This window comes from Schistocerca gregaria, chromosome 1 (genome assembly GCF_023897955.1).
Source record: "Schistocerca gregaria isolate iqSchGreg1 chromosome 1, iqSchGreg1.2, whole genome shotgun sequence".
Lineage (NCBI taxonomy): Eukaryota > Metazoa > Arthropoda > Insecta > Orthoptera > Acrididae > Schistocerca > Schistocerca gregaria.
In genome coordinates, this window is record NC_064920.1 from 199,030,609 (window position 1) to 199,045,772 (window position 15,164).

Genomic DNA, 15,164 nt, shown 5'->3' on the forward strand with positions numbered 1-15,164 from the left:
TCAAGGTGTCAAAGAGCATCTCAGAATTTTTTTTGTTCATCAGGAGCCAAAACGGCCTACCTCCTTTTTCTACATACCTTGGCTCTGTACCTCTAGAGACCTTTGAGTATGGTCCTTGCTGGCATCCATAGTGCATTGCTCTTTTTTCTAGACTCGCCCAAGATGCAGCAACTTGGAGCCTTTAGACAGACTGGCCTGGCTGTTTGCTATACATGACCAAATACAATAAGTGAGTCACCTTGTTTTCTTAGTCTGTTGTTCTGGTTTTTCCAGATATGTTATATTTCCACCCCTACTCCTGTATGTCAGATTTTCGTATATGGAATTTTAACAGCTCAAAACTGGTCATGGACTGATTAAATGTTTATTATAACTGAAGATGTTATTCTATTAATAATAATAAACTGCCAGTAGTAGCATTTTTGTCACCTTCTGTTTGTGTCTATGTTCGATTTCACTCTTCAACAGAGAATGATCTACTTAATATGATGATAATGTGTGATAAACAGACAATTAATTACTTCCCGAGTGAAAACTGGAAACCAACAGCAATAAAGATGTTGTCATATGACACTAGATAAAATGAAGACAGAAAAAAAAAAAAAGTGAATGACAAGAACGGCATTAAAAATGAAAAATGATTGTATTATTACAAACCAGAATCATCTGCCATTACATATAATACATAGTACCATCAGTAGGCAGAATTATTAACAAATCCACAGATTTGTGAGTAAACAATTACTGTAATTAATGTTTTCTTTCAACTGTTTACAAATTACAGGTAATTAAATAATTTAAAATGCTGAACATGTTACAAATGCCTCGCATTATTACTTTTTAACAGATCCTCTGATGTTTGTAAATGTTCGTTATTACTGAATGACAAAAATTTTCTATGACTTACATTTATTTGATTTTGGTGTTATTTTGGTAGAGTAAAATACTTCACAATCAACATGGCTGGGGGGCCTGTTGATCTATATTTTGGTATGATCAGCAGTTCTTACTATTACCATACAGCTGAATAAGAACTGTTAGCATATATCATTTGTCAATGGAGAGGTGATATGTTTTAATACATATTGGAAAACAATAAATAAAGACCAGTGTGATGACTTACATGGGAAAATTGAAAACAATATTATTAACAGTTTCATATTTTAAAGACACTTCAGTCCCTGAGTTCAATGATTCAAACTTCCACACATTCTAATGATGTTTATGATGCGTACAATATTTACATTTGTCTCTTTCCCAACTTAATGTAAGGCAAAAACTTCTTATGAAATGAGTTGCAATCATTGCTTACGACATTAATCAAAAGTGTTAAATACCGTTGATATACTCTGTGGATATCACATATAAATAAAAATACATAGAAAAGATTGGTACATGGAAAAGGCTCGGATGTAGTTACATCAGCAGCTACAGATCAGCCTCATTTGTAGGCTGTCTCTTCACATTGCACAGTCTGGAGCCAAAACTTTATCTTTTCCCTTCACGATTTCATCATCAGTTGAAACTTCTTTCATGATGCTGTTATACTTGGTAATGGTTTACTGTGGAAAAACAAGGTGACAATTAACATAATATGAAAATATTTCCAAAACAAGAGTACAATGTAATGCCAAAATATATGTTAACCATAAAAAGTATTTTACTAAACTGTTCCTGATTGAGATACAAACATACAAAATTTATCTTCATTGTGAGCAAATGTGACTGCTTGAACATCAGATGAAGTGACAGACTGAAACTGCACTCAACCCTGACAATTTTCATTGCACTGAGTGCTTCAAAATGAATAATGGGGATTTAAGGCATTTTAGCATTCATTACATTAACCCTCAATTTTAAAAAATACACCAAATGACAGAGCAACTCAAACAGTTTTCCTTACAAGTGTTCAATGTGAGCACCTGTCAACACACAGCACACATCGAGTTCATAGATAAGTTCTTCCCCACACCTTGATTAGTGTGTCTGGAGATAATTCTCAGATTGGATGAAAGCGAAGGTCATTCAGCCCCTTGGGCCCCAATCCAGCAGTTGGGTACAATGTCGTTTAATCAACTGTATATTGAGTTATGCCAATGAGGTATCTTGCTGCCAAATAAAGTTCTGGTGGTTCAGCTACTTCCAATTAAGGAGAGAGCCGTAGTTCTAGCATGTCAAGAAAAGAAACACCATTTACATAGCATCACTGAGAAAGAAAGGCCCATAAACTTTTTACTAGGATATGGTGCAAAAATATGCAGTTTAAGGGAGTCTTATTGCAACTGTATCATCTCGTGGAGATCTGCTGACCCCCAGATGCATATATCATGTGTGTTAACATTTTTACTTAGATGAAATGTTGATACACCACTGAAGATGTCGACCAGAGACTCTTTACTGCCATGCAGCAACATTTTGTTTGTGAAGTTGGCACATAGTCTGTAGGCTTTAGAGCTTTTAACAACTGGAAATAATAAGGACAGAGTTGGAAGTGTCCTCTTAAAAGTTTAAAAATCTCCACACAAACTCTATTGGAAATGCTAACCCACAACTAGCCTTCTGAACTCATTTCTTGGGGCTAATTGTGAAAGATTCTCTCACGACAAGATGATAAGCGTGGCCTTATATGCTCCACTGCGGCGGTACTGCGCATGCGAGTCACAGATGCTGGTCGGCGGCAGAGACATACGCTTACACATGTGCTTGGCGTCTTGTCATCAGTCTTGTGACTCACTCAGAGGATGGCCGGATGATACACAGCCGAAATATCAGTGGAGGAAATTTTATTCACGCGGCTGCATGTCCGTAATTTAATGGATTATTCATTACGCCAGGAGAAGTTGAAAATGCACATCATGTACCTCTTCGGGGAGGTGGTGGTTTCATGGGTCCATAGTATGGACAAATTACAACACCAGAGAGCAAGACTATTGAGCTCCTTGAGTTTCTTACTGAAGTGCCGCGACCATGGAGTTGTCCCAAAATTTGCAAGGTTGGTTCACTTTGACAAGAACACTGCAGTAAGTAGGATTTTACATAGGGCTGGTTCTGCTATTGTCAGAGAAAGAATTAGTTTTACTCATCAGAAGTTGGACATTGTTTCTGAACGCCTGTATCATCTGCATCTGAAGGTAGCAGCTGCTTTATCTCCTGACTCATGGGACTGGATCGATGGCACGACATGGGCCAAGTCTGACTGGGTTCGGAAGTGGCCACAAAAACACAGATTACCAAGTACAGCCGATTGGACCAGCCTTCTCAGGTGGACTCTATTATTCGACGCCCTGTCATAAATTTGATAGGTAAGGATCTGGACGAAGCTACGTGGTCTGTCTTAAGTAAAGGGCTTGTCTACGAGACCTATAGCGAGCACTATTGATTCACCAACACATTTTTCTGCCAAATATTTAGCTTCCTTATTAAAACCATTGGTAGGAAAATGTAGTTACCACATTCGTAATTCTATGGATTTTATTCAGAGACTTAGCAATGTCAGGCTTAATAGTACGGATGTGCTTGTTAGTTTTGACGTGGTATCATTATACACGAAAGTACCTTTAAAGGACTCTACCTCTTATCGGCCATCATTTTGATAAGAACATTACGGCCTTATTTGAACATGTGCTTTTATCATCTTATTTTCAGTTTAATGGTGGATTTTATGAGCAAATTGATGGTGTTGCCATGGGAAGCCCCCTCTTCCCTCTGGTAGCTAATTTATTCATGGAAGACTTCGAGGACAAGGCACTGGACTCATCAAGTCTTAAACCTACGGGCTTCTGGAGGTACGTGGACGACACATTCGTGGTATGGCCCCATGGTATGGATGAATTACATCTATTTCTTGAGCATTTGAATTCCATCCATGCTAGCATTAAATTGACTATGGAAATAGAAAAAGACGGCTGCCACCCCTTTTTGGATGTTGTCGTTCGCTGTAAAAGTGATGGAACATTAGGACATGCCATATACCGGAAACCAACAAACACAAATCTATATCTTCATGCCAGTAACTGCCATCACCCTTCACATACCATAGGTGTCCTTAAGACCTTAGTGCATCGTGCGCACTGAATATCTGATAAAGAAAATTTGCAAGAAGAGCTCACATACCTGAAGAACATTTTTACATCAATGGATATTCTCTGCAACAAATTAGTAAAGCATTCGATGCAAAACCTAAAAAGTAGGTGTGTGATGGGGAAGAAGATAGTAATTCCTTCAGATCTAGTGTATTTTTGCCCTATGTGGGTGCTCTTTCTTCGAAGACAGGTCGTATTCTTGAGAAACACTGTGTTAAGGTGATCTTCTGGCCCCCACAAAGATTGCAGCTTTACTCGGCTCTGTGAAGGACGATTTACAGCTTTGTAAAGCGGGTGTGTATCAGATTCCTTGCGGAAATTGTGAGCAGTCATACATAGGTCAAACAACACGCACCGTTCATGAGAGGTGTGTGGATCACCGAAGATACACACACTTATTACAGACAGACAAGTCAGCTGTGGCTGAACATTGTATTGATACAGGTCATTCCATGAATTACAGTAATGTGAAGATTTTAACATCCACCTCTTCTTTTTGGGAATCTGTATTCAAGGAAGCTATAGAAATTAGATTAGCTAACAATTTAATAAATAGAGATAATGGTTTTAATTTGGACAAAGCATGGAATCCGGCTCTTTCAGTAATTAAACTGCAGAGAAGTCGTCATTGTGTCACCACCGCCGATCAAACATCGATAAGTGAATCAAACCTCTGTACGCCTTCGTCACAGGCGGCACATGTGTAAGCGTATGTCTCTGCCACTGACCAGCGTCTGTGACTCGCATGCGCAGTACCGCCGCAGTGGAGCATATAAGGCCGTGCTTGCCATCTTGTCGTCATTCTTGTGACTCACTCCGAGGATGGCCAGATGATATGCGGCCGAAATATCAGTGGAGGAAATTTTATTTGCGCGGCTGCATGCCCGTAATTTAATGGATTATTCATTACACTGTCAGAAGTTGAAAATGCACACTCTCTCACTTATTCAACACATTCTTCAGTCACTCTTGGTCATCCCATAGTCTTTCCCTTGCAACAACAGCCAGTGTCTTCAAGCTAATGATACCAAATATGGATGTTAGATTCCGTTCTTGTTAACTGTAAAACATTAAAAAAAAACCTTCTGTTCACTAGAAGCCATCTTTGCTACTAGGACTTTAGAAATGAAATTTTCTCAAATTGCTCTTTCATTTGGTGTATTATATATAACTGTACACTGAATATTAAAATGCTACAAAGCCTTAAAACTCTAATATTCACTTTAAAACACCCAGTATTTCACACAGTTCGAACCACCTCATCCTGCCTTTATTTCAGCACACCTGTTACTGTGATGTCCATAATTTTCTTGGAAGTCACAATACCCTTGACATAGTACAAGAGTGTTGTACTGCCCCTGAAGTTGACTATCAGATTGGTATTTCATTACAGAATGTACATTTTAAAGCCCCAATCTACCTTAATCTTTTCATTTATACAATGACGACAGTGTTCTGCAATCATCCTTCTACAGTTTAATAAAACAAACACATTAAAAACACACTGTTAGTAATTTTGCTCTTCCATGTTGCAATCTTTCAGGAAAGATCTTTTACATTTTGAGTATTCATAGTATGTGCTACACTAGTGCATCAGGACAACATTTTTATCATCTCTCTCGCTCTCTCATTACAGATATGTAGAACATGAATAAATTAAATAAAAGTTTGTATTACAAACTTGGATGGCCATTTTTTTTAACAAGGTTTCTAGAACCACAAAAGAAAACAAACAGGGATTTCATATATTACATTTAATTTCATTGGACATTTTGCTACTCAATGAGACAACTGTATTAGTCTCCAGTGAGAGATATTGAGCATCCTCATTTTTAATAACAGAAACTAATAAATCAAATAAGGATGAAGGTAACTTTGGTTCAGTTACTGGGAACATGGACTATGTCTATCATGAAAAAACCAAACTTAAATAAAAGCTTAATCAACCGAACAAGGTTAATACTTATCATAAATAACATTCACTGTCTGAGATAGGTAAAATATCAGTTCCAAGATGGTACTGTAGGGTTATAGGTCGAGTATGGTGATAATTTTTAGTATGTCCAGAACAATAAAACTTTTTAACAATGTTATGTATATTTAGGGCACACAATTAATAATATCCATCTCTCATTTGTGAAGGCTCCTGTTTTATTGTACTTTTTATGACACACACATCATTTATAATTATAGAAACTTTTGAACAAGTATCATATAGAGTCACATATTTTAACTTAAATATCACAGTTAATGATTACAATTAATAAATAAAATTACCCGGTTTGGATTAAATGTGGACAGTATTCTCCTTGTGAAGTCACCAGCCTGCAGTTTGGCAGTGTTATGATGCAGAGGTAAACTGAACTTCTTGTTATGGCAATGACTGCCTGAGTCTATACCTTTCTTTTATGGTGAAGGCTTTTATCTCGAAACTTCATCTTCATGGTTTAATATTAATGAGGTGACTATGACTCAAGAGATTATATACAATTACTTTTTATATGTACACTGCATCTTCATTTACCTATTTAGGGGTACTGGGTGCTTGCTCATCAGCCTAGAGAGGAACATAATTTTAATTCTGTAGTAAATAGGAAATTACAGGCACAACAGTACACAATAACAAACTTTCCACACACACTATATAGGCATAGCAAGACAGTAACAAACTTCTCACACAAAATGTAGACACAACAGTAGACAATTACAAACTTCCCACACAAAATATAGGTACAACAATAACAATAAAACTTAAAACACACACACACACACACACACACACACACACACACACACACATAGGCAACAGAAAAACATTTAGTAAATGGAGTTCACAATTTCTAACATACATGACCAAATTCTTTCTCAGAAGTAGTGAACATGAAACAACAGAAAAACATTTCCCAGCATATCCATGTAAAGCTAGCTAGCTTTATGATCCAGAATGAAGGATACATTTAAGTAATAACTGGGAAAGGAGAAGAGAGACAGGGATACTAAGTACAACAAGAATATCTCATTTAAAATACTGCGAGTTTTGAGAAGAAAGTAGGGGTACATGAGACACAACAAACACTGTTATTTTCACCAAAATCCAACACCTCTTCAAACTGTTACTTTTTAGAGGAAACAGTGTTTCACAGTGCTTTTGTCTTAATATGTAAAACGTGCTTGTAACAGTTCATCTTTTTTGTTCTAGTTACAATTTCTTTAATATCTGTCTGATGTTTGCAGTTCTTATATTGTGTCTCAGGCTGCACCTAGCCATTACTTTCAGAAATTTAATTTTCATTGTTTCAATAGTTCTCTTTGAACACAGTTCTCACAACCTTATAACTGTGTAGTAAGTGCCATTACTTTATATTTCATTTGTGCATCTTTTCATGTTTTGTTGGTACCATTTTATTTTTTCTGAGATGCTTATCTTGATACAGAGTCAACCATTCTAAATACTGTAAAACTTCATTTATACGTTTTCACTTATACTTTTTTTTATGTCCCAGCAAATTATCAACAGTGTGCACAAGTTATGATGCAGTGGTTCAGAGCGGGTTGCCAGGAAGTGGACTAGTAAGGCCAATATTAGACTGTAATAAAATTTGATAGTGTAATAAGGAACTTTGTCAGAGTTAGGCATTGGTCAAATTTTCTTTTATTGAATCTAGCACCTCGCCTTAGATTTGATCACAGGAACTGATCATCTTATGTTTACTGGATGGAGAAATCAATCGGCTTTGAGCACTAGGATCGCTGCAGGTGTCTGACACACAATGTTTATCAATACGACTCCCAAATTTACATGGTGTGTTGCAGATATAACGAAACAGATACAAATACAAATACAAATATTTAAGCCAGATGAAAAACTGTGTAGCTTACAACACCCCAAATACAAAAATGGAATAAAATTGTGCATGATATTGTAGCCATGAAGTAGGGCCAGTATACACTCCCGCCGAGAATATAAAGGAGAAAATCTACAACTTCTGTGGGAATAAAAATTTTTCCATGACTGCAGTACGTATTAAATTTATTTGCCTTCACATATTCCTCCTTCAGTGTGTTATAAATAACATCAAACATTTCCGGTATTATTTTCGTCAATGTGCACTGCAGCTGTAGTGCGCTATACCGGTACTGTAAACTAGAGTAGCTAGAAATTGCATGATTACAGTAAGTCTGTCTCTTGCTGATGTGGCATTTCTGAGGAGTGTGTTCAGCTTCATTATATGAGGAGGCACTTTCTTGAGCACATATTGAAATGTACTCTCGTCCATTCCCAAAGGGATTTTCATGCGACTTTATGTCTTCAATTTGGAGCTCCCGTAGCAAATTTTGTTGTATATCTTTCGCATCTGGCCATTAAGTCTATGTCTTTATCCAAGTACGTTTCCTTTTCTTCTGCTTCTCTTGCAAGTGCAGTGACAATGCAATTGCAGTGCACGCAACTGCAGACCAGGTATAATTTTACTTACGGCATCGGTGGCATAGCGTGTTGACGTTGGTAATGACCATTCACTGCTACGAATTCATTTCACCATGATGTAAATAATTAAATCTGTTCTTGCTCTATGGTTGGCAGATTCTTGTATGTACCCTTGTCCACTCAGTAAATTAGTTATACTCGTAAAATGAACATTTCATAACAAATTTTGCATAATATGAAGATGCTGCTGCCAACATCAGCACACTACACTGCCGATGCTGTAAGTAAAATTGAACTGCAGAGAATAGTATTAAGTTGTTGTCGGCCATTATGAAGGAACTTTGACAAAATATTTGATGACAGTGTAAGACCCCTTTTTCGTTGCATCAAAGATCATTGTCAATGAAAATTTGATAGTATAATACCGGCCTAAGCACCATCTATTAACATGGCACTGCGGTTGCCAACTAGAAAATCACTAACGATTAATTTTCAATATGACAGACTTGAGATTGTTTTACAGATTGACAGATATGCAACAACAGTATAAACTGCAATACTAGAGTCATCACAAAAACCAGATGCTATACAGAGACTGTACAGTACTGGAAAGTACAGTATAGCATACGGTGCTTACTATTGTGGCAGTGGTGATAGCCATAGGGAAGGGTGGTAGTAGGTGTAGCACTTTTTTTTCCTGAAATTACATGACTTCTGCCAAACTATAGCACAACTGGACAAGAATTGTTGCATGTCACTCGGGAATCCCAAAACACACCTCATACTGTACAAACTATAGTACTGTATTACTGCGTTTCTAATTACTTTGAGAACTGATAACATGAGTGGAAGAAAGAAGAAAAGCATTAATATCGCTGAAAAGCTACAAATTTTGAAAGTTGTGAAGGAAAACAGTAATCAAAAGCGAGTGGATATTGCCAAGGAATTAGGAGTTGCTGTGCCTACTTTAAATTCTATAGCAGCAAAGACAAAGGAAATTGAAGATAGTGCATGTGCGTTTGGAATTTCTGCTAGCAAGCGGACATACATTCAGGGTGGAAGATACAAAGATGTGGAAGACAGATTGTTGCAGTGTTTCAGGCAATATAGTGCAGAAGGCATTCCTATTTGTGGCCCAATGATTTGTAAAAAGCAAATGAATTTGCAATTCGACTCAATGTGGAAAATTTCAGTGCTTCATCAGGTTGGCTGCACTAATTTAAGGTAAGACATGGCATCAGTTGTCAGAATGTATGTGGCGAAAGCACAAGTGTCGATTCCAAGACAGTGCAAGATTGGAAGGAAACCCATTTGAAAGAACTGACATTCCAATATACTCCTAAAAACATTTTCAATGCAAATGAGACATGCTTGTTTTACAATGTAATGCCTAACCGCACAATGGCATTCAAAGGTGAGAAATGCCACAGAGGAAAACAAAGTAAACAACGTGTAAAGTTATTAGAGTGAGAAGCTCCCCCCCCCCCCCCCCCCCTTTACGATCAGGTAATTTGCCAAGCCCCGTTGTTTTAATAACACTGTCATTTGCCACAAACTACACCTGGATTATGGCAAAAGTTTTTGAAAGATGGCTTTGAAATGTCGATGCAAAAATGGGTGCAGCAGAATGAGATTTTCACTCTGCAGCGGAGTGCGCACTGATGTGAAACTTCCTGGCAGATTAGAACTGTGTGCCCGACTGAGACTCGAACTCGGGACCTTTGCCTTTCGCAGGCAAGTGCTCTACCATCTGAGCTACCGAGCACGACTCACGCCTGGTATTCACAGCTTTACTTCTGCCAGTATCTTGTCTCCTACCTCTGCAGCAGACTGGAAAATTTTATTGTTCATAGACAGGTGTGCAAGCACATCCTCACCTTACTTCCTATTTGAGAAATGTGACCATGGAATTCTTTCCAGCAAATTGCATGAGTGAGTTGTTCCAGCCACTTGACCTTTGAGTAATACATAATTTATGCTCGTGCAGCATGCCATCAGGTGTGTAAACATTGGAAGAAAGAAGAAGAAGAAGAAGAAGAAGAAGAAGTGAAAATAAACATTTTCAAGGTAAGATATTTACTTGTGATTTATTTTGTGTTGTGCTACCAGAGTACAAGAATACTTCGAGAAATTATTAATGAATTTGCTTCTTATGATAGGCACATTGCAGCTTCATGGCACAGAGTTTTAGATGATACCATTTGGAACTTTTGTCTATGATCATGGTGGAAATGATCATATTGAAGAAATTTCACGTAATGAAGAAGTATGAAATTGACTTGAAGAGAGGCATCAGAGACGCGTGGGCCTGGGCGGAGCGACACTGGAAGACTGCATAAGTCGCGTAGGGGAGTGGTGTGAGTGTGGTAGTTGCATTGGGCCCGGCCGAGCTGCGGAACTGGAGGGACTGCAGTGACTCGCTGTCGTTCGTTCTGATTACGAGTTCAACCTTCCTTACGCTGTGGATAAGGGCTGGTGTTATTCTGGCCATTACTTTATTAGCGGCATTTGGATTAATATTGTTAAAGGTGAGCTGTTAGTTTGGTGCATTTTCATCTGGTGCAGTTACAGTGAGACCTCTTTCCATTGCATTCTTCTTTGCTCTGCTGAGCAGTGAGTGTTCCCACATCGCGTGCTGAAATACTGACTTGTGCCCCGGTTGATTTACATATGAATTGGAGTGCCTATGTGGGCGTCTTTGCTTAAATTGTTGATGAAGTGTTTCACAGTACCCTTACTTGAGTGTCTTTAAATTGCATTTCAGTTCGTTACTGAACTTACGTCAGTTAAGGGACTCCCAAATTGTCACACTAGTCAAGTAAAGTTTTAAGTCTACTGTGACACCACTGTTTACCTGTTGGCCTACGACTACTGATGGATTTCTGTGGCAACATTCAAATGGAGGAACTGTCTTGTTAACTTGTCTGAACTGAATGTGCTTGCCTTGTAAAACAGTTCATTACTGATTCTGAGTAGTTTAATCAGTGGTGGGGCACTCGTTATTCTGGACCAGACTGTACTTGGCACTAATTGCATTGTCTTGGTAAATCGGTGTGCTACGTAAGATTATAACACAAGTGCCATTGTGGGTAGTATTTACCTTTTAACTATATGAGTTGGTTCTGTGAATCATTGTGGCACACAAGGTCACGTGAGACAGTGCTGTAGTGGACAGATATTGCTATACGTGATATTATTTACTGTAAGCTATTGTGCCCATTAGGTTATGTAAGACTTAAATACAGTGATCAGTTTGGTAATTTTCTGTGTTTCGTACTAACATTTTACAAGCATTACAATTTTGGGAAAGGTTTAAATCTCATATTTGCAGATTGTTTGATGTTTGATAACTTGTTGATGATTCCTGTTAAATCAGCTGATATACATTTGAATTGGACAAGTTATACATCAATATGTTGTTACCAGTACCTTTCACGACTTTGCTTGCGCAATAAATTAAAATTTATATTCTATCCTCAATTTGTTGCTCAGCCTTCCACCCCAGCAGCCCCTGTATCCTGCTACCTACCATATCAGCATAATTTGAGGATTATGCGAATGTTGATGAAAACCTTGTCACTACAGAACCTGTGCCTATCGTTGAGGACTCTCATTCCGGAGGATGGCAGTTCAATCCTGCATCTGGCTATCCTGATTTAGGTTTTCCACGATTTCCCTAAAAATTGCTCCAGGCAAATGCCGGGATGGTTCCTTTGAATGCGGGACCTGGATGAGGAAGATACTGACAATGAGGATGATACATAAGAGCCTCAGAATTACTTCGTGATGTTGAATGATGCAGTAAATGCAGTGTATGCTATTGCGGTGTCAAAGAAAAAACTAGCAAATATTACAGACCTTTTTACAAAATGACGTTTTCTTCTGTGCAGAGGTTTACATTTTTCTTTATATCCTTGTTAAGTATGGTCCCTAGTAAGCCTATATAATGTTTTGTAGAATGTAACTTTTTATTTACTGGATTTTTCTATTTTTATTTACCAATTAATTTGATAGTATGGTGCTATATTTCATAAATACATTTTTCACACTTACACCTTTTCTTTCTGTAGTCTGTTGTAAAAACATATAAACAAAGTTTTACTGCAGTTCATTTTAGTAATCTTCTCAATTATGTAATCTTTTGAATGGACTGTAGTGTTGCCCCTTTTTAATACTTTCTTTGTGTTTTTGTATGAAAATGAGTTGTATTTTTAATTTGTAATTATGTGCTGAGTAGTAAACTACACTGAGGAGTGAACATGATTGAAAAGAGCCCCTGCACCATGTTAGGTACATGGGAATACAAAAATGATGGTGATTCCAGAGATAGATACAATATCTGATTAAAAATGCAGTATGAGGAAGTTCCACACCTACTCCATTGTTCCAGCATTAAGTAAACCCTGTAGGCAGTAACATCTGTGTGGACGAGAGTGTCCCTCAGTTCTGTGGTCACACTGTGTTGTCTAGTACCAGCTAATCATTGTGCTCAACTATCTATTGGTTCCACACAGGTATCATTGTCTTAACAGCATGTCCTCTTGTAAGAACTAAAATCCCACAGTGTGGCAAAATCATTTTATACGGACTGATAGCTCTGTCATGCTTGAACTTGCCTACCCTTTGGCACTGACATTTACTGGTACTTGATTTTACATTTCAACAGCTTTATGACTTTCTACTGTCTGACCTTGTCATAACATTTATCAATACTGGTGGTGATACCTATGGTATCGGTATCAATAGAAAGCATGTCTTAATACTGGAAAAAAAATATGGGTATCTGAAATATTACATGGTTATGGAGAAAATACCAAACTTTCACTGCTAATGTGATGAGAATCAGAATGTACGTGGTCTCTATGTAGTACATAGAGAAAGACTGGTGAATGAGTAAAAATTAAACTTATCAGATTTCAGTAACGGATACAAGTAATATTAAGTGTGTACCCACTACTTTGGAAAAGTGGTAAAATTATTTAGTCTATCTCTAGTTAGTCCATGCAAACAGCAGTATTTCCACATTTTGCTATGTATTCTAAGTAGGTCTTTTTGTGTCCAAGAAGAGATTAAAAACACACAAGCAATCAATGCAATGTGATCCTATTGTTCCAATATTATCAAGGTATTGCTACAATTTTAGGTACTCACATTGAAAGCAAATGTATCAGATCAGTCTGATATTGCCTGAATTGAATCATCATTTGCTTTCCATGGAAGTACCTAAAATTATAACATTTATTTATGCTCACATAAGACCATTTTCCCCTCGGCATTTTATTTCCAGGAAGGTTAGTGTATTTGATTAATATACAAATGAATTAAGAAACAGGAAAACAGTAAATACTTGTCTTAACCTATACTAAGGAAAAGAAACTGCTGGCAATGTTAGTAGTGGAGGAGGTAGTGGTGGAGGTGGAGGTGGTAAGTATTGAAATAGTGCTGTCAACCGAAATTTCGAGAAATAGTATGTTCGAAGTAGATGTGAAGCACATTAATTCCCAGAAATCAACATACCTCTGGATCCCAACCTTCCGTGACCCCCGCTAGCTGATAGTGCTGCCGCCGGAGTGCTGCCAGTCGAAGACGTTCCTGCTGCAGGTTTGCTTCAAGCTCAATTACTTTAACCTGAGACTCCATTTCCAGCCGTTTTGCTTGATGTAAAGTCAAGCCACTCACATCCAGCTCCTCTGTAAAAGTTAAAAACATGAGAACAAAACTGCCTTATTTGTGTTTTGGTGAATGCCACATGTATTGTGTTTCACAGTTTATGGCTATCCTTAATTTTAAAAAAAACCTAGGCTCCATGTGTCTTGGAATAATGCAGTCTTCTGTCATGTAAAATACAGTCCTAATGAGAAGGTAACTATGAAATGTGCTTGTATGCTCACTAGTCAAGTCAGCACAGAACACACTGAGCAAACTGCTGCTTTAATGATTTCTTATCTCTGATCACCAATTCTCCCTATGTATTCAGTTTCATATCCCCATTTCCTTTGAAAATTTTGTGCCATGTGACCATTGTCTGACTGATTTATCTCCACCTAATCATCAATACATATGGCTTCTCCTCTTTCACAATCCATAACAGAAGGCCTGTCTGAATTATTTACTTAGTTCTCTTGTTCCTGGTTTACCAGAACTTTTTTTCTCCTTCCACATTCATTAAAGTATCTCGTCTTCTACAAGTGTTTTGAACCTTCTTCTGTATTTTTATACTGATCCTCACATATTTATCTCATTTTAGAGATACGTTTAATCTCGTACTTAAAACAACACCAACGAAATTAAAAAATAACTAAAATAATTTGTAGTTAAAGAAAATACATTTAAAAATTTACTACTAACCTTCAGCAACAACTTTCTTAATAACCACGGAACAAGAGCCAGAATTATCTTACACATAGGGGGGGGGGGGGGGGGTTTATACTCTAAACAGTGTTTGATACCAAAGAATCAACAGTACAATAGACTTCTCAAGGAAAGGAAAGAGAGAGTGAAACCAATATGTCTATAAAGACTATTGAAGCATGTGATATTTGGGGGATCAGGAAGTTGGCAATTTATTCCATACACAGAAATAAGTCAATATGAAAAGTGCTCAACTGTAATATAATTCATGGTGTGTACAATTGTAGTATCCGTGCATTTAATAA

General features: G+C 37.5%; 1 protein-coding gene across 4 annotated transcripts in view; it reads right to left on the bottom strand.

Moving 5' to 3' along the window:
• Positions 1–624: 624 nt before the first annotated feature.
• LOC126336694 (huntingtin-interacting protein 1-like) overlaps positions 625–15,164 on the bottom strand; it is a 462,476-nt gene continuing 447,936 nt past the window's right edge. For 2 of the 4 annotated variants that reach the window (XM_050000659.1, XM_050000677.1), the window contains exons 20-21: positions 14,026–14,198; positions 625–1,562 (exon numbers count right to left, since the gene is read on the bottom strand). In XM_050000659.1, the coding sequence (XP_049856616.1) occupies positions 1,560–1,562; positions 14,026–14,198 (176 nt within the window). In that variant the 3' untranslated portion in view covers positions 625–1,559. Of the gene's footprint in view, positions 1,563–6,601; positions 6,640–14,025; positions 14,199–15,164 lie in introns of those variants that run through there. The other 2 variants (XM_050000651.1, XM_050000669.1) reach the window with 1 other exon arrangement.